Source organism: Malaclemys terrapin, chromosome 3 (assembly GCF_027887155.1).
Source record: "Malaclemys terrapin pileata isolate rMalTer1 chromosome 3, rMalTer1.hap1, whole genome shotgun sequence".
Classification (NCBI taxonomy): Eukaryota; Metazoa; Chordata; order Testudines; family Emydidae; genus Malaclemys; species Malaclemys terrapin.
In genome coordinates, this window is record NC_071507.1 from 204,157,122 (window position 1) to 204,176,031 (window position 18,910).

The window sequence follows — 18,910 nt, forward strand, 5'->3', positions numbered from 1 at the left end:
TGGGCTCTGTGCAGCCGAGCCGGACACGTGGCTGAGCTCTCCAGCACAACAAAACCCGGTCTGGCCCTGCACAACAAAACCCGGTCTGGCCCTGCACAGTGCTGCCGGACTGGGCTGCAAGGGAGCTGCCGGCTCAGAATGCAGGGCGGATCCGGCTCCTCTACAGCTGCTCCTGAGTCCAGCCCGGGACTTCCCTGCAGCCCTCCCAGCCGCTCGCTCTGCTAATCCCGGACATTGTGAGTGCTTTACAAATTCCCCCCGGACGCTATTTTTAGCACAAAAAGGAGGACATGTCCGGGTAAATCCGGACGAATGGTAACCCTAGCCTGAATGTGTCTGGCTTCAACTTCCAGCCATTGGATCGTGCTAGACTTTTCTCCGCTACACTGATTAAATATTTGTTCCCCATGAAGATACTTACAGTCTGGGATCAAGTCACCCCTTAACTTTCTCACTGCTAAGCTAACTAGACTCAAGGAGCTCAACCTACCACTGTAAGGCAGTGGTATTTCTATTCCTTGAAATATTCACTTGGCTCTTCTCTGATCCCTCTCCAGTTTATCAACATTCTTCCCGAATTGCGAGCACCAAAACTGGACCATTGTGATCATCTGGTCTGACCGCCTGTACAACATCGGCCAGAGAGCTGCCCCACAGGAATTCCTGTGTAAACTACAGCAGAGCTTTTAGAAAATCATCCAAGCGTCATTGAAAATTTGCCAGTGACAGAGAATCCACACAATCTTTGGCAAATTGTTCCAATGGTTAATTACTGTCGGAGTCAAAAACTTGCACCTCGAGAGCATGAGAAGAGGTGGAGTGTGGACAGAGAATAGACAAGGCAGAGGAGATCTAGACTAAGGGAGGAAGGACTGCCCAGTGGTTAGAGTGCTAGCTTGGGTCTCAGGAGATTTGGGCTTTGTTCTCTGCTCCAGCAGAGATTCCCTGGACCAGTCAATTAGTCTCTCTGGGCTTGTCTATACTGCAGTCAAACACCCACAGCTGGCCTGTCTCATCTGCGTGCTGGAGCACAGATCAGAAGGGACCCTTCAAAGCTGCCCGGAGCACCAGCAGCTTCTCTGCCTGGAGAGCCTAACCTGTTGTCCTGTAACCCTGCTGATGGCTTGGAAGGCAGTATCCCCTAATGAAGCCAGCAGGGTGGGAAGAGCCCAGTCGCTCTGCTTCCCAACTGCCTGGGAGGCAGGAGACCCCAAATTCTGTTCGATCTAATTACAGACCACAAGGGTCTCCCCTCTTTTACCCCCCCCCCAATTTTCAGCAACACCCCATTCCATTGGCCAGCCAGACACACTTGCCTGTCAGTGATCAGGGGCTTCATTGGCTGAGTTGAGGAGACGGAGACCAGCTCCCCGTCGTCATCGGCTTCGTCCTCGCTCGAGTGCTGGAGCAGCTCGGAGTCCTCCTGCTCGCCGTCCCCGCCCTCCTTCTTCTTCTTCAGGCTGGGCTTGGCCGTGCCGTCGATCTGGTTTCCGTAGTTGCCTTGGGAAGAGGGCAGCAAAAGGAAACCCTTACCCTCTCAGCCCACCATGGGTGGGACTCGCCCCAGGTCCGTCAGGCGCCGCGGATTTAGGATGGGGAGGAATTTCCCCCAGGGATCCTGGGGAGGTCAGGGAGGTGTAACGACGCGGGGCTCATATCCCGGACTCCTGAACATCTTCTCTCCCTCCTTGGTATTTATTTAACACCAGGATGGATTGCACCAAGTTCTCCAGAGCTTGATGACTTCAGGTCCGTCTACACCACCACGGCATGTGTAGACCTGCCTGACCTAGCTTTGAGGGAGCTACTTCCAACAGCAATCCCAGCGAACTGGGGCAGCATGGACACTTATGTACCTAGCCTGGGTCTCAGGTGGACTTGCACAGCCCGTGCTGCCGTGGCTTCACCGCTACAGTTATTGGAGCTAGCGAGATCAAAACTAGTTCAGGTACGTCTACACGTGCTTCAGTTTCACCTCTGATTGCAGTGTAGACAGACCCTACGTCTGCCAGCGGGGAGGCCTGTTGTCATGGGCGGATCAGCCTTGGTGGGTTACGTTTACCCCCACAGAACATGGTGATCATATTCTTTCTAGTGCAGTGAAGGTGTGTGTCAGCCTGCCTGGCTTTGTCACGTGTTAGTGTCGATACGGAGCCAACCAACTCGCTTGACGACGGGGGATTCCTTTGGCCCTCGATACTACATCCTGGGCCCCAGGCCTTCTCCTGGGATTTCATCGACTCCACTGATTGAAACCCATTTCACAAAAATACCAACCTATTGTGACCTCAAAGTTGATGGGTTTGTCCCCGATCTTCCTGTCAATCATGGTTGCTTCCAGGAAGGCTCCAAAGAGAAAGAACTCTTCCATTTTGCCCGTGCAGTTCTGCAGGAGAAAGTTCTGGCTGTTAACATGGCGGGAGGGGGGCGTTAGAGACTGGCTGAACGGGCTGATGCAACTACAAGGTCCCTCTGCATAGCACATGGGAAGCCTGCAAATTGGCAATGTGTTTTGACTGAAGGCCTGTGTTTATTCACAGCATGAGCAGTAGCAACCCAAGTGGCACTGCTAATAATCTTGATTTATGGAGCACCCCTCTGGTTGATAAAGGGTAACTTAGTCTCTCTTAGGCCTTCCGGGCCATGCTGGGATGGGTTATGAGGTAAGAACAGAGCTGGATGAATAACAGGCTTCTCAGTTTGTTTGCAATTTAAAAAAAAATCATTTTGGGTCGGACCAAAAATGAACACCGTGTGAAACTTTTCGTGACCTGAAAGGTAAAAATCTCCAACGCTTCAGGTCCCACAAAACGTTCTGGTTTTGATTTGGAACATTTTTGATTTAAAGAAAAGAAATAAAGGAAACGTTGAAACCAAAAGGCGTTTTGAGCTGAAAAATGGAAATGTTTCATTTCAAAAAGTCTGAAAGAAAAAGACGCCATTTTTCAGAATTAGTTCTTAGTTTTTTTCTCCCTCAACGAACCATTCAGTGAAATCAACACAAAATGACAAAACGTTTTGGGTTCGCCAAATCTACATTTTTTTTTTTTTGCCCCAAAAAATATTGTTGTTGAAAAATGTCGTCCACCTCTAGATAGGGAGCCTTTCACTGCTTGGTCACTGGTTCAATCCCCGCCAAGAGGTGGTGGTGGAGGCGGGGGACACACACAGCTGTCACTGCATGAAGGCTGTTTGGTAGCCGTGTGAAACAAGGGTCTCTGGTGACCTGTTTCTAACAGGACCGATGTCTCCAGATCCCAGAAACTGCCCCCTGGCTGGCACTAACTTTCCCTGTTGGTGGCCATCCCAACAGGGGCCAGGGTTGGAATGGCATGGAGACTGCACATCCCTACAGGGATGGCAGGACTGCACCTGCCCCAGGCTTGCTAGACTGAGAGACAAGGGGTGAACAGGCCTTGGAGGGGTGAAGCAACCTGACCATCAATTTGCAAGATGTGGCACGGGAGCCGGCTAGGGAAAGTCGGGGTTGACTCACGTCTGCGACCGGCGTGGCCTGCTCCATTTGCACCTCGGTGGAGCTGGTGATCTCCGGGTTGCTGGTGTCCAGGATCTCCACGGCGAGGCTGAGGAGCAGCCGGGCGCGGAAGGAGACGCCCTCGCCCAGGCCCTCATTCAGGTCCTGGTGCTCATCCATCAGGGTGTAGTTCCGGGTGGAGCCATACATGTTCACCCAGGCTGGGCCGAAGGTGGGCAGGAAGCCTGCAGCAGAGAGAACACGCCTGGTGAACAGGGTGAGGGCAGTCAGGGCCGCTCCAGCGTTTTTACTGCCCCAAGAGGAGGGGAAAAAAAAAAAAAAAGCCGAGATCGGCAGCAGCTCTACCACCGCTGCTTCATTCTTCGGCTGCAATTCAGCGGCAGGTCCTTCCCTCTGACAGGGACTGAGGGGCCTGCCGCCGAATTGCCGCCGAAGAGCCGGACGTGCTGCCCTTTTAAGTTGGCCGCCCCAAGCACTTGCTTGCTGCACTGGTGCCTGGAGCTGGCCCTGAGGGCAGTGCAAACACCAGGAAATGGCCTCACCTGAGTGGCGTGGGCGTGGAGGTCTGTGTGAATGTGCACAATTGCACCGGTGCGTGCCTTGACGTGTGCCCAGACGTGCGCCTGTAAGCACAGGCTGCTGGTGTGCAAATACCACTGCCTATCATCACACTGACCAATATCATCTCACCGTTTCCTTGTGCTCCCCCACCTGTCTGTCTCTCGTCTTACACTTAGCTGCTTAGTTCTTTGGGGCAGGGTGGACTTTTATCCTGTGTTTGTACAGCACCTAGCACCGATTAGGGTTCATAGGTGCTACGGTAATACAAATAACAACAACAAGGTGGGAGTGTATCAGATTTGCACCTGCTTGTGGCAGAGCTCGTGGAAGTGACTAGTGGGTTTCGGGGCCCTGCTGGAGATGTCTTAAAAGGGCCTGATTTGCAGAAGATGGGTGCGCAACACTTTCTGAAGCGAGGCCTCTCAGGCCGGGCACCCAGGCTCACTAATCTCTAGGCTGAAGGGGGAGATAGGTGGCCCCTACGCCGTCATGTCGGCCCTTTCCAGCGGGGTGGAGGATCAGCCCCCGGGTTTTACCTTTGTCCCCTTCGTTGGAGATCTTGCGCAGGTCGATGAAGTGGGTGCCGATGGCCATGTCGTTGACCTTGTCTGAGTCCCGGATCTGGACTTTGAGCCGCTTGCACAGAGGGGGGAACATCTCCGTGAAGATGACCTGCTCGTTCCACAGGGGCTCATAGCTGCTTTTCTGCACTGATGTTTTCCCCTGCCGGACGGGAAGAGTGAGAGCAGGATGGCGGAGTGGCCTAGGCTAATGACCACCAGGCTTACCCCTGCCGGTGGTAACCAACGGACCATGCACTGAGCCAGCGATTCTCCCCTCCCAGCATAAGCAATGGGACCTTCCTGTGACTGGTGACTATCGCACAGCACTCAACAACATTGTTCACGTTGTTTGGACACAACAGAGGAACATGGCAAACGGGAACGCTTTCGGTGACTTCCTTTCCCAGGGGATCTCCCAGTGCCACGGCTCAGCAAGTAGCCCGCTTACCTTCTGCCCTGCAAACAGCACCTGGACGTAGGGGTCCACCAGATCCTTGTTCTCCCCAATGAGTGCCTTCTTCACGTTGGCCATGAGGCTGGTGTTCATGCGGGGCAGCCCCTCTGCGCGGTAGATCTTGATGTAGAAACGGGCCCATTGCCGCTCTGGAGGGACACCATCTGGAAGAAGCAGGTTCCTGCAACATGGACACAGACAGACAGGGCTGGAGGTGGTCACTGGGTGTGAGGGGAGGAGTTGGCTAGTCACGCCGTGGCTGAGGGACCGATTCTGGGGGTGAGACTTTCAGAAGTGGGCACAGCTACCCCTGCACGCTCTGCCGTCTGAAGAGCGTAGATGGGTGACCACGTCTGGAGCCTACTTGGCTTCATTGCTACGTCTCTGCCAACCCCCGATTCAGCATGGAGACCAGCCGTTTTATGGAGGGCTCCTCATGGGTCTGGCCTTGCAATGCATATGACCAATGGGCTGGATCTCATGAACGGGTTCTCATCCATCTGGCCTCTGGTCTTGCTATTTATTTCTACCCTGAGATCTGTCCAGGGATAAGTCGCTTAAAGGGGTGTTGTCCTGAATGGGCAACGACCGGAATGCCACCGCCAGCGTGGGAACACCCCCACCAGCGCGACCTCCCATGCACCGAGCAGAGGACGCCATTTCCTCAACCAAATGGCGTCGTCCATGTAGCATGACCGTCACACTGAGCAGAGGACGCCATTTTGAGAACACAACGGCATCCTCCGTGTGGCAAAAGTGCCAGAATGCCGCTCCGGCCCCTCTACAGCACTATGTTGTCTAGAGCGAGGTGGGGGTAACTTCCCGGCTACAGCAGTGGACAGTGCTACCTGCTGGGCAAAAATGGGCCAGATTGTGCCCTCAGTCACTCCTCTGCAACCTCAGTGATGTCAGATGGGGCCAGAATAAAGCCCGGGGCGGCTGCAGCAAATGGCGTAGGACGTCCCTTCTAGCCTGGTTTCCGGGGATGCTGTATAACCAGGGGGATGCTAGGTAACCAGACAGGGACCCGGGGTTTGGCTTTAAAGGCCACAGGCACCACTACAGCCATTTCATTGGTCTATCGCTGTGGGGGTGAACTAAGTTTTGAACCTCATGGACTTTTCTCCAAGTATTTTGTAGGGATTTTCAGTGCTCTGCATCGACCTCTCTGCAGGCTTCCCACCCCTGTGTCCCCCACAGACCCAGGCCAGCATCGGAAGTGGCAGGACAGCTTCCCTGCAGGGCCCTGCCAATGAGTTTAAGCAGGGTCTGAATGAACTCTCCCCTGACAGCTACTTCAGGAAGGGAGAGACTTTAGGAGCAAACTGTATTGACATGAACACACCTACTCTGCGTGGGTATCCAGCAGACAGGAGCTGTGGAGCTTCAAGCGATCAGCTTTGGCTGGTGTTGGGTTACAAATCCCTTTAGGACTGAGGGCAGGGTAGTGACCTGCCGTTACCAATGTTGTTATCTTCCTTGTATGACTAAAGGGGAGCAGAACTGTGCTGAGCTTGTCCCAATTGAGGGGTCAGCCTGAGCCAGGGGCTTGAATGCCAGAGGCCTGTGAAAGTAAGAGGGGCGGGGACAGGTGTTTCAGACAGGATGTGGGGGTTCCCCTAAAGGCTTTTGGTCTGGTTTAAGCTGTTTCTACCCACTGTTAAAAAATGAAGCTAAATAGGTTTCCTTAGGAGCCGTTTGTTATGTTAAAGTGCTCAAATGGGAGCTAACTGTGACGTTGCAGTCGATATAATTTTATAAAACTATGCTAATGAGTGAATATAATGTAACTGGGATATGCTTCATGCAAAAGGTCTCTTGTAAGGTATCATTACAAAGCTCATAATCTCCTGAGTGTGATCATCCTATTTGTAGAAATGTACCTCTCTTGTATCTGAAACTAGAAATATAAAATATAACTCCGAGGGTCTATTGTAATTATGCAAAGTGTGGGCCATTAATGGTGGTTTGGAATCTTGATGACTCCCATTAACTAGGACCATTGTCTGCAGATGGCTGTATTTACCTGTGAGTCTTCCTGTATATGTGTGTGCTGGCAAGTGAGTAATGAAGTCTTGCAGTGACATGTGATCATGTCACCTGAACTGGAATCCATCTTTAACCTGGTGCTTTTCCAGTGAGGGGGGGGTGGAAACCCAGAGAGACAAAGAGTTCCCGCCTTATGCAAAAGATATATAAAGGGGGGAAGAGAAGAGAGAGGGGGAGAAGCCATCATGAAGAATCCCCTAGCTATCACCTGAGCTGCAACAAGAGCTGTACCAGGGGAAAGGATTGTGCCCAGGCCTGGAAGGTGTCCAGTCTGAGAAAAAGCTTACTGAAGCATCTCTGAGGGTGAGATTATCTGTATTCAGTTTGATTAGACATAGATTTGCGCATTTTATTTTATTTTGCTTGGTGACTTACTTTGTTCTGTCTGTTACTACTTGGAACCACTTAAATCCTATTTTCTGTATTTAATAAAATCACTTTTTATTTAGTAATTTACTCAGAGTATGTATTAATACCTGGGGGAGCAAACAACTGTGCATATCTCTCTATCAGTGTTATAGAGGGCGAACAATTTATGAGTTTGCCCTGCATAAGCTTTATGCAGGGTAAAACGGATTTATCTGGGTTTAGACCCCATTGGGAGTTGGGCATCTGAGTGCTAAAGACAAGCACACTTCTGTGAGCTGTTTTCAGGTAAACTTGCAGCTCTGAGACAAGTGATTCAGACCCTGGGTCTGTGTTGGAGCAGACGGGAGTGTCTGGCTCAGCAAGACAGGGTGCTGGAGTCCTGAGCTGGCAGGGAAAACAGGAGCAGGGGTAGTCTTGGCACATCAGGTGGCAGCTCCCAAGGGGGGTTCTGTGATCCGACCCGTCACACTGACATCACTTGCAAAGGGGCAGTGTCTCTGCCCAGCCTGCACAGAGCTGAGAATCACGAAGAGACGGATGTGCAGAGGTCACAGCAGAGAGGCAGGTGGCAGCAGAAGGTGACTAACAGTCGGACAGTGAATGAGCAGCTGGCGAGGCTGCCAGGAACTCACCCATATGCACGCTGAGCCCTGGGTCCTCCCTGGCCAAGGACAACCACTGTGAGTGGGCTGTGGTGAGGGAGCAGAAGGGGGCACAGTAAAGGAACTGTTGGTTGTAGCACTCAAGAACATGGGGCGGAAGTCGCTGCCCCACGCACTCCGAGGTGGGCGTCCTGCTCACAGTTTTATGATTATGAATCCCGCTTGTGGCATTTTCGCTAATTAATGCTGGGTGACTTCCCTCCTTTCATTAAAAGTTTCTTTGCTACACTCAGACTCTGAGCTTGCGAGAGGGAAGTGTTGCCTCTCCGAGGTGCCCAGGGGTGGTGTGTAATTTTCCCAGGTTACTGGGTGGGGGCTCGAGCCGGTTCTGTGTTGTAGTGTTGAAAAGGAACCCCTCGATATTGAACCCGGCCCTGGGTGCTGCCGGCTCCACCTGGCAGAAGCTACAGCAACCCCCTTTTCTAGAGGGGAAGGCAGCCTCCCTGGCCCATACGGTCCTTGGCATCTTTGCTGAGGCTGCCAACAAGGTGGCCTGCTGGAGCAGTGGTTTAACAATGCAGGCACTAGGCCAAGACCTCTCGAAAGTGTTTTGCCAACAGACGCCAACTTGGCTGTCAGTCATATCTGCTCTGGGCTGGATTGGAACAGGTGACCTAGCAGTCAAAGCCCTGTTACAAATCTCTGAAACCCATCAATCTACCCCACGTGGATCTGCAGCACAAGGATGGCCCACAAACTGTGACAGATGGCAAATGTTTGGCGGTGGCTGTGGCAAGCTGGGAAGACAGACAAAACCCAACAGGTAGCGAAAACATGCGGCTAATTCCAGCACGGTGAACCTGGCTCCGCACCGCCTCACCCCTCAATGTCGTCCTCGTCTGTCTCGTTGGCTTTGTGCGGCGTCTTTATGTTGTCCCCTTTCCCCACCACAGCGATGTCACACTTCAGGTAGCCTTTCAAGCCGGCCGTGATGTCCTCGGGGTCGGACAGGATGGCCCATTTGTGGTAGAACTGGTGCTCTGGAAGCCAGGAGGCAGGGAAAGAAAGTTCAGGGGTTATTTATGGGGTAGGAAATTGTCCGACCCTTTTCTGCATCCTCCATGTGGGCGTGAGGAATACAGATGGCACTCCATACTTTTTATGCTCAAAATCTTTCTCAAAGGGGAAAATCCCAATGATCTAGCCTGTAAAATACTAGCTGCCTGTAATCTGAAACTCTCCTGAGCCCACTCCAATGCCTATACATTTTGAGAACTATATCAGGGTTTTGTGTAGTGCTCACAGCTTCTCAGTGGAGGTGATACCCATGTGATAGAGAAACTGCGGAGTGACCTTATCAACTGCATTTTTCACACCCTTTCGCTTGTTTCACCTGCACTCTGCCCACCGATCCAGCTCAGCTGGGACATCCACTAACACGCTAAAGCTGCTGTCAGTGTAAAAAAAAAAAATCAATCTGCCATAAACAGGTTTCCCTCTTACCCCACCCCAAATGTGACATTTCTCCCCAGTTCTGCACCGGCCACGGTGCCGGATGGGTGAGATTCAGCCCTGGACAAGAGGCAGGGTGGTGGTCCACTGTTTGTGAAGTGCGGCAATTAGCGATGGGAACTTCCTGGGCCTGCTTCTCAAGTACACCAGATGGTCCAGGCCCTTTCGCAGGGCCAGAGCAGAGTGAAAGGGCCCTGGCCGAAAGGAAAACCAAGTGCGGAGCCTTTTCCAATGGGATACGACCCTTGGCATATTGTGACTACTGCGCCTTAAAAATGGCACCATTATTCTGTCTAGAAAAAAAGTAATTTCAGGCCCTTTTTAGAGGTTTCTTAAATGTGTTAGCTGTGACTTATCTCCCTCCAAGGCAAGTCCACTGTGACCCATGGGCCTTGGAATTCAGGGACCACTCGATGCCAACTGGCGGAAGGCATAAGTGGTGTGTACGGGTTTATAGGGATCCCCTGGATCTGATGTCTACATAATAATGGGCCAAAGGGTGAACTGTGAGGTCTCTACCAACAGCCAGAACCACGCTAGTCATCATGGAACGTATGTAAAGATCCTATTTGACAGGTTAAGTATCTGTACTGAAAACTATATTCTTAAGGTATGTAAGTTAAGACAGGTCAGCTGAAGTGACAAACAGGTTCTGTTCAGGCAGGGCTCGGAGACACTTATCTCTCCTTGGCAGACCATTATGTATGTTGTATCTTAGGACGGAAGGCTCTTTGCATACAGAGTCATCAGCTTATCAAGACTGCGGAGACAAGAGATCTCAAAGTTTTACAGGAAGGAAGACACAACAGGAGAATTGCAGAATTAGTCAGATAGATCAGGAGAATGCTGGGGGACACGTGGTTTCCTTGCCCTAGGAGACAAGCTGAGAACGTAAAAAGGGATCACAGCCAACCTGGCAGAAAAACAGTGGGAGAAAGATTTTGAGTGAGCTAAACATCCTTAGAGAAGACGTATCAGGGGGTAGCCGTGTTAGTCTGTATCCACAAAAACAACAAGGAGTCCGGTGGCACCTTAAAGACTAACAGATTTATTTGGGCATAAGCTTTCGTGGGTAAAAAACCTCACTGAAGAAGTGGGGTTTTTTACCCACGAAATCTTATGCCCAAATAAATCTTAATCTTTAAGCTGCCACCGGACTCCTGTTGTTTTAGAGAAGATGGTGTCTTGTTAGTTAAGTCTAGACTCTAGAAGGCATATTATGATTTTGGTTTAGATGTAACCAGTTGTTTCCAATACTTCTACCTACTTGCAATTATTTCTCTCTGTTCTTTGTTAAATAAGCGTATGCTTGTTTTCACAATAAACATCTAAGCCCTATATGCAGTGCATTTGTAGCCATGGCGGTCCCAGGATATTAGAGACAAGGTGGGGAGGGAATATCTTTTATTGGACTGACTTCTCTCCCCAACAGAAGTCGGTCCAATTAAAGATATTCCCTCACCCACCTTGTCTCTCTAATATCTCAGTGCTGCGAGTGATCCGGAGATGTGACTGCTAAGCTGAGGTGCCGTCGGCCTAGTTTGCCTCATTTCTTAGTTGGCATAACTGGGAAGGTGAATGGAAGGTTAAGCTGTAAATAGGGAGCCAGGAGGACTGCGCTCGCTAAGAAAAGCAGCAACACCCGGATGCTAGGGACTATGGACAAGAGAAACCTGGAATGTAAAGCTCAGGTTTCACATGAACAGCACATGGACAGAGCATGCTGTACAGGGACTGGTTCCTGCCGAGTAACCAAGCCAAGCCCAAAATGTGTGGTGTGATGTAGAGCAGCGTTTCTCGAACTGGGGTCCGCAGGCCCCGCTGATCAACTCCTCCTCCTCCCCTCTCTCTCCCAGTGCCTCTTGCACGCTGGAGAACAGCTCTTCCACGATGTGCAGGAGGTGCTGGGAGGAGCGAGGACGGGACTCACTCAGGGGAGGAGGCAGAAAGAGGAGGGGTGGGGGGAGTGGGGGCGGGAAGAAGTGAGGCGGGGTGGGGCCTTGGGGGAAGGGGTGGGGTGGGGGCCGAGCAAGGGGCTTGGGGGTCCACGAAAAATTTTAAATAAAAATGGGGATCCTCAGGATGCTAAACTTTGAGACCCGCTGATGTGGAGCAAATGCAACACAGTGTGTAACTATATCTAAAGGCAGAGGTTGTCTGGAACTCTGGATGTATGGTACGGCCTATAGCCACCCCCGATGCTTGAGTCTGATCAACCCAGCGAAGCTTTGCCGTGTGCCAAATAAAGGAACCGGACTGAGGAACTCCAGAGTCAAACTGAGTGTTTTGGGCCCCAGAGAGCTGGATGAAGTGTCCTCCCAGAACTGGACAAGGTGTTCTGGGTAAGCCGAGCGGGAAAGGTCTCAGAGGGGATCCCAACAGGTGTACTATTCCTTTGGGAACAGCGTATCTGTAAATACGGGGAGTGTCCAGTGGACCAGGGGCTGGGAGCTCCAAGGGATGCTTGGAGGGCTCGGGGTGTGGCTACTGCTAACCTGTGGAGGGACAGCAGAGCCCGTGTCAGGTGGGTGGGGTGCGCTTGAATTGCTGGGGGCTGGTGGATTCAGGGAGCTGAGCCAGGCAGGCACACAAAGGGCAGGTGGTAGTGAGGTGCCTCGCAGCCCTGGATAGCCCCGAGAAGCATCACCACTCTGCCTTGCCAGCTGAAGGGACGGGCCAAGTAAGTCCCAATAGTAACATTTCTTGCTGAGGGGAGCATGCAGACGGGCCAACATTTCCTTGACGGGCCTATCAAACAGCTTCTTCTGTCACTGACGTGGCAGAAACTAAACACGCCGTGGGATGGGGACGGCCCGAAGGTTTTGTCGGCACATCGCTCGTGAGCCAGGCAGCCATCCCGAACGAGCGCTGATAAAGCCTTAAGCCCCCATCCCCTTCTCTCCATTTCAGCTGACCCACGGAGAGGCAAACCCCTCTGCTAATGACATGGGGTTTGCGCACAGACGTTTCCTCAGGCATGAGCGCTCCCCAAGCCACTGTTACGTACCAGGCTGCGTGTAAACGGTCCCAACATCCATTTTGAAGGAGCCCACCAAGGTCCCACTGCGCAAGAGATTCTTAGAGTGGATGACCTTTCAATCGACAAAGGCACAAGCGAGTCAGTACGCGCCGAGCTACTGCGCCGCCCCCAAGCCCGGCCGTGAGGGGAGTGGGGCAGCAGGTCCCAGAGTGAGGGTTCAGCCTCCCAGATCTGGGAACGTCATAAACGAGATGGGTGCGTGGGGGAGGGTTCTCTGAGTCTTTCTTGAGCATGTGCCCACACACGGTGAAACCCGGCGTCTCTGCCGAGGACCGGAATGGCAGGGGGATGCCGAGCAGCGTGTGACCGGACTGGAAGGACTGGAAGAGCAGGATGGGCTAAGGTGAACCGGCTGGGCGTGAGGTGCTGAGACTGGAACTGCAGCATGTGCTCTAGTCGACAAGCGAGCCCTGAGTGGGCGTACCCAGGCCTGGAATAACGGAGGGCCCTGGACTAGCAGAGGGGGCTGTGGGCCAGGACAGAGGGGCACTGGCAAAGCTCTTGGTCAGGGAAGCTTGCACAGTGGCTGACAGCGGTATCCCCCAATTCCTTCCTGAGCTCTCCTTCCCTGCAAACGCCACAGGCAGGTGAAACGGGCTCTTCCCACCAATACTTGGAAAGGGCTGTGAAAGGGCACATGCGCTCGCTCATGCACACACGCTCACACGCGCACACGCTCGCTCACGCAGGCTCACACGCTCACACACATACGCTCACACGCTCGCTCACGCAGGCTCACACGCTCACATGCACATGCTCACATGCACGCTCACGCAGGCTCACACGCACATGCTCACACACACACTCACGCAGGCTCACATGCGCACACACTCACACGCACGCTCACGCAGGCTCACACGCGCATACACTTACACACACACGCTCGCACATGCTTGCTCACGCAGGCTCACACGCACACATGCTCGCTCACACACGCACACTCACACACGCACACACACGCACACGCTCGCTCACGCAGGCTCACACGCTCACATGCGCACACGCTCACGCGCTTGCTCACGCACACTTACCGACAGTTTGATGATTTTGTCGAACATGACGTCCGGGGGCACGTGGAAATCAAAGACGAAGTACTGCAAAGGAAAGGGAAGCCATAAGGGAGGGGGAACAAAGGGAGGTGCCTTTCGGAGGGAACGTCAAAATGGCTGCCAATGACTAGCCCTCATTACCAGAGACAACCATCACATGGGACTGGCTCTGGGCGACAGAAGTTGCTGGGGAGGTGGTACTGGGAGGTGGAGGGGAGAGGGAGGAAGATCCAAATTACCTTAGAAAATGACAGCGTTTGTGGTCAAATGGAATGGAAAATATGATCCGCTATGAAAACTGGGTAAATGGGACGAGGGTCAGTAAATTCAACCTCGATCAAGCGAACAGACGCTTTCTCTCTTCGTAAAAGCGCTCCGAGGCACTGGCTGCTTTCCCTGGGTTTTCGCTCAGCCGAGTCGCACAGGTGGGATCTGGTTCTGAATTCCATCCCCCTGACCCTGTCAGGAAGCTGGACCTGCAGCAGGACCAGTCTCAGGGTGACCTAACGAGCACGGGTGGCCTGCACCAGGCTGCCTGATGGGGTGGAAGAGTCAGCAGACAGGCTGCTCAAAGCATTTGCCCCTGGCTTTGATAGCGCTTCGGCTGCTTGTTTCCAGCCTTTCCTCGCTCTGTTCTGACATCTGGCCTGGGCTGTAAGGCCCCCGGGGGTCTAGAACCTGGGGCTGCAGAACCACCAGGCCAGGAACAGCACCAGGCCGTCACCCAGCGGCAGCTGTAACCAGCTCGCGCTCTACTGCCCATTACTCACAGTGGACACAGACCACAGGAAGTCCTGCCTCAAGGGTTGTGATAGGCAGCAGCTTCCTGTCTCCTTATTTGCTCCCAAGGGGCGGTCCAAGATGTGTCGGCGGAAGATGGTGGATCTCCTGTATATGCCAGGACCAGTCCTACTCCTGAACTGGCTTCAGGCTTGATTTGAACTTTGCCTCCTGACCCGGACCTTGAAACCTGACGAACTCAGACCCTTGGTGTCGACCCTGGCCTGGGAACCTGACGGCAAACTCCTCCGCTACTCCCAGCCTCAGGTTTGACCCCGCTCTGACCTTTCGTCCTGACTGCCCTTGTTAGGGTCCTAAGCCTGGGCTCTGACTCCTGCTCCAACCACTGGCGTGACTGCCCATGTCCCAGGCCCTCACAGACCCATCCCGAACACAAGGGCACATATGTTCACCCTGGGTCAGGCACTGCCCCATTCTCATGGAAAGCCCACAGCCAAGCAAGCCACTTTCTGTAGTGCTGGCGTGCTTTGAAGAGCCAGCATTCTGCTGGAACGTGGGGCAGGTTCCACGGTCTCTCCTGCCCCGAGCAGCTAGTCCCACCAGGTCCGTGGAGCAGTACAGGAGGGGCATTTAATCTCAAGTATTTGGCTCGTTAGGCAGCAAGGCAGCAGTTCTCCAAGCCTAGGGTATTGCCAGTGTGATACCCTGTGGTGTCCTGTGACTATCAATGGCTTGATCTCACCTTTATCTTCCGCTAACCCTGACCCGAGAAGGCAAACGCCCAGCTCAGTGGTCTCTTCATCCGCCTAGAGCCAAGGTGTGTGTCTCGGCACACCGAGCTGGGAGCCAGGTCTGGGGAGAGGCCAGCTCACCTCGTTGTAGTAGGGGCAGTTGGTTGACTCCTTCATGGATGTGTATTTCTTCTCTTCTCCCACCTCCACGCACACCACGGGGTCCATGTTCAGCCCCACCAGCTGCCGGGCCTCGATGACTGTGATGCTCACCTGGGGAGGGGAGATACAGACACCCACCCTTGTGAGAGCCGGGTTCGTCGCTTCTCCGCGTTACCCACTGGCCTGCATTCGCCTGCTGATGTGAAATCAGTGCTAGCGGAGAGATACCAGAGCGACAGCCCCGGAGACCCCAGGCAGGGTCAGCTCCCCTGCCCCCATGCTGCTGATGTCCTCACACCCTGGTCTGGAGTGGACGTCCTCTGAGGCCTGGGTCATGAAGTTGCTCTCATTTCACTAATGGAGTGAAGTTAAACCGATTTAGCTCGGCCGGTGCGGCTTTGCATATGGACACTGTCCACTGGTTCACACCCGGGTCACACTGGTTTAGGGCGCCCCACATAGTTGCACCAGGCAACCTACGTCAGTTTAACTTCATACCGTTAGTGACACTGATACAACATCTGTGCATAGACAAGCCCTGAGACTCCCAGCAGACAACGACGGCGGCTGGGTCTATATGAAATGGCCACCCGCCCAGCGAGAACTGGATTGAGACCACCTCTGTGCCCCACCTAATTAGCAGTCTCTCTGATTAACAATTTCTCCTCTCCCCCACACATCCTATCTGTCATATTCTGACTGTTACCTGCATCTTTCAGAAGCACCGTTTCAGACTGTGGTCCTCAAATGTAATTGATTTCCTACAATTTTTACGCGTTCAGCAAAAGCCAGTTTGTTATGGAAAACAGATCTACTGAGGGTTAGCAAACAAGCCCTATGCGCCCCCTGACTGCGTTTTGTCGTTGCCAGCTCTTCTACACCTGAAAGATGAGCCCTTCTAGACTAAGTCACGTCTCCACACTCTCGTGATCTTCTCCATTCCAGACTATGCTCTGACGTTGCACCCCATAATGCTTTATGGAAATATGTGTATGCCATGTAACATATCTCTGCGAAGGTTATGATCTACTGAATCTATTCATCCTATTTGTGTACATGCATCATTTTTGTGTTCGAAGTTATGAATATTGGCCGTGTATTTGATTTTAAGTAGCCTTAGTAGGGCATTTGGCCAGCTTCTTGAGAAAGGAATTTGCAAGTTAAGTGCCCAATCAAGAAACACTTAATGGACAATGGACCTTGGAAGACACCAATCCACATAAGAAGTCTACCTGGGGACGTTCAAGGGAGCATGTGAGCAATGGCTTCTGCCTGTAATGTTCTGAGTCATGCATGGACATGTGACTTGCCCATATGACTCCAAAACTCCATCTTGTAGCTGGGATTCTACACTGGGGGAGGGGGCGGGGTTTCCACCCACAAGAGAGAAACTATATAAAGTCCTGGGAGACCCCTCCATTTGGTCTTCAGCTGGCTCAAGAGATAGCCTCTCCACCCCTAAAGGATACCTAAAAGAAACTAGAACAAAGGACAGTAACCACAGGGGTGTGAGTGATTGCTGGACTCAGACTAGAAGGAGGCTAGTCTGTAAAAGAAGCTTATTGGAACATCTCTGAGGGTGAGATTTCATCTATCACTTTCTTATTGTATTAGGCTTAGACTTGCGTGTTTTACTTTATTTTGCTTGGTAATTCATTTTGTTCTATCTGTTATTCCTTGGAACCACTTAAATCCTACTGTCTGTATTTAATAAAATCACTTTTTACTGATTAATTAACTCAGAGTATGTATTAATACCTGGGGGGGCAAACAGCTGTGCATATCTCTCTATCAGTGTTATAGAGGGTGAATAATTTATGAGTTTATCCTGCATAAACTTTATACAGGGTAAAATGGATTTATTTGGGGTTTGGATCCCATTGGGAACTGGATATCTGGGTGCTAGAGACAGGAGCATTTCTTTAGCTGTTTTCAGTTAAGTCTGCAGCTTTTGGGGGATGTGGTTCAGACCTGGGTCTGTGTTTGCAGCAGGCTAGCGTGTCTGGCACAACCAGGCAGGGCACTGAAGTCCCAAGCTGCCAGGAAAAACGGGCTTATAGGCAGGCTCAGCACATTGGGTGGCAGTCCCAAAGGGGTTTCTGTGACCCAACCTGTCATATACGTCACGTCTCCCTTGCCCTTGCAAGATCGCAATGATCTCCCAGCTGGCCTGCCTGCTCTTTCCATCTCTTGCTCGCGACTGGTTCAGAATTTACCAGCAAGCTGCATCTCCCCTGTACCCCTTGACACTTCCATTACCCCAGCTACACTGGGTCCCCATTAGCCTCACAATCCAGTTTAGTTTATAGTCAAAGCTCTTTGGTTTATGTCTCCGTTGTATTTGCCTAATTTTATTTGGGCTGTTGCTCCCGCGTGGGACTGGCAATCCACTGGCGATGCCCTCCTGGGGCATTCTCCCATGTGGTGGAATGCTCAACAAGTCCACCTGTGGCCGAGCGAGTCACTCGTGTCCCTTTCTCCTGACCAGCTGTGATCTAGATCTTTGAGGGCTCTCTAGGCAGCTGCCTGGTATTTGCAAAGGGCCACGAACACAATCCAGCCAATCGATAATCTGCTCCAAACAGGGATGGTCGCGGGCATATGGAGTGAGAGCAGTCAGCAGCCAGACTTCCTCAGGACTCCCCGGCATGAGCTGCCCTCCCCAGGCTGTTTCAGGAGGATCATTAAGAATGACCAGACCCCTAGGTGGGTAGGTGAAGTGCTGTACCCCGCACATGGATAGCCGGGCATTGTCACCCTCTGCCAGAAACATGGGGAAGATGGAAACATGGACTCATGCAGATCTCAGCCCTTTTCTGGCACAGGTCTGCTCCTTTAATTCAGAGGATGCTAGAGACCTGGGATTATGGAGGCTGACGCCCCCCTCTCCCAAGCCTCGAGCCCCAGGAGCATGTGGAGGGTAGGAAAGGGGTCACAGTGGCCCCACTTACTTGGTAATCCATTGGTCGGCCAGCACTAGGCTCCATTTTAATGTCAGGCTTTGACCTTTGAAGGGGGGGAAAAATCAATGGTCATAAAACAAAGAGAGGAACAGCATATTCTGGCTGCTACAAATGTGGAGCCCTTGACAAAATAGTTGCAAAATTATAGAGCCTCTTCTCACCTCTCTCTCTCTGGATGTAAGCGATATGAACCCCCTCCCCCTGCCCCGAGTTTTGCCTTCTGCAGGTGGCAAACTATCAGGCAGGTCTTTAAAGAGCCATTGCGGTAACAACCCTGGCTCATCACCCCTCTCCCCCCCCCGAATGCAGTCGGAGTGTGCATCTGGACTGTGGGATGTGTGATGTCACTTCCTGTCTCGTATTGGCTCCCATCCTTCCCTCACCTCTTATTCGACACGTTGGTGGTAACGGCCGTGACTGAAGCCAGAGAAATGGTGTCTGGGTCAAGGCCTCCTCCAAGCCGCATGGCTTTCCGGTCCAGGTCTTCTGTCTCCAGAATGGCAGGTTCATCTGATGGACGCACACGAACACAGACAAAAGAATGACTTTCCCTGGTGCCTGTGTCTCCCCTATATAATAGCGTGTTAAATACTCAATGGCTCAGCGAAGGCCAGTCAG

General features: G+C 52.4%; 1 protein-coding gene across 2 annotated transcripts in view; it reads right to left on the minus strand.

Moving 5' to 3' along the window:
• OTOF (otoferlin) overlaps window positions 1-18,910 on the minus strand; it is a 202,241-nt gene that overhangs the window by 44,517 nt on the left and 138,814 nt on the right. For both annotated transcript variants that reach the window (XM_054024575.1, XM_054024576.1), the window contains 11 exons: window positions 18,676-18,802; window positions 18,281-18,335; window positions 15,309-15,440; window positions 13,678-13,740; window positions 12,614-12,698; window positions 8,975-9,134; window positions 5,069-5,255; window positions 4,594-4,780; window positions 3,497-3,720; window positions 2,278-2,386; window positions 1,317-1,500 (listed from right to left, as the gene is read on the minus strand). In XM_054024575.1, coding sequence (XP_053880550.1) covers window positions 1,317-1,500; window positions 2,278-2,386; window positions 3,497-3,720; window positions 4,594-4,780; window positions 5,069-5,255; window positions 8,975-9,134; window positions 12,614-12,698; window positions 13,678-13,740; window positions 15,309-15,440; window positions 18,281-18,335; window positions 18,676-18,802 — 1,513 coding nt within the window. The remainder of the gene's footprint in view (window positions 1-1,316; window positions 1,501-2,277; window positions 2,387-3,496; window positions 3,721-4,593; window positions 4,781-5,068; window positions 5,256-8,974; window positions 9,135-12,613; window positions 12,699-13,677; window positions 13,741-15,308; window positions 15,441-18,280; window positions 18,336-18,675; window positions 18,803-18,910) is intronic.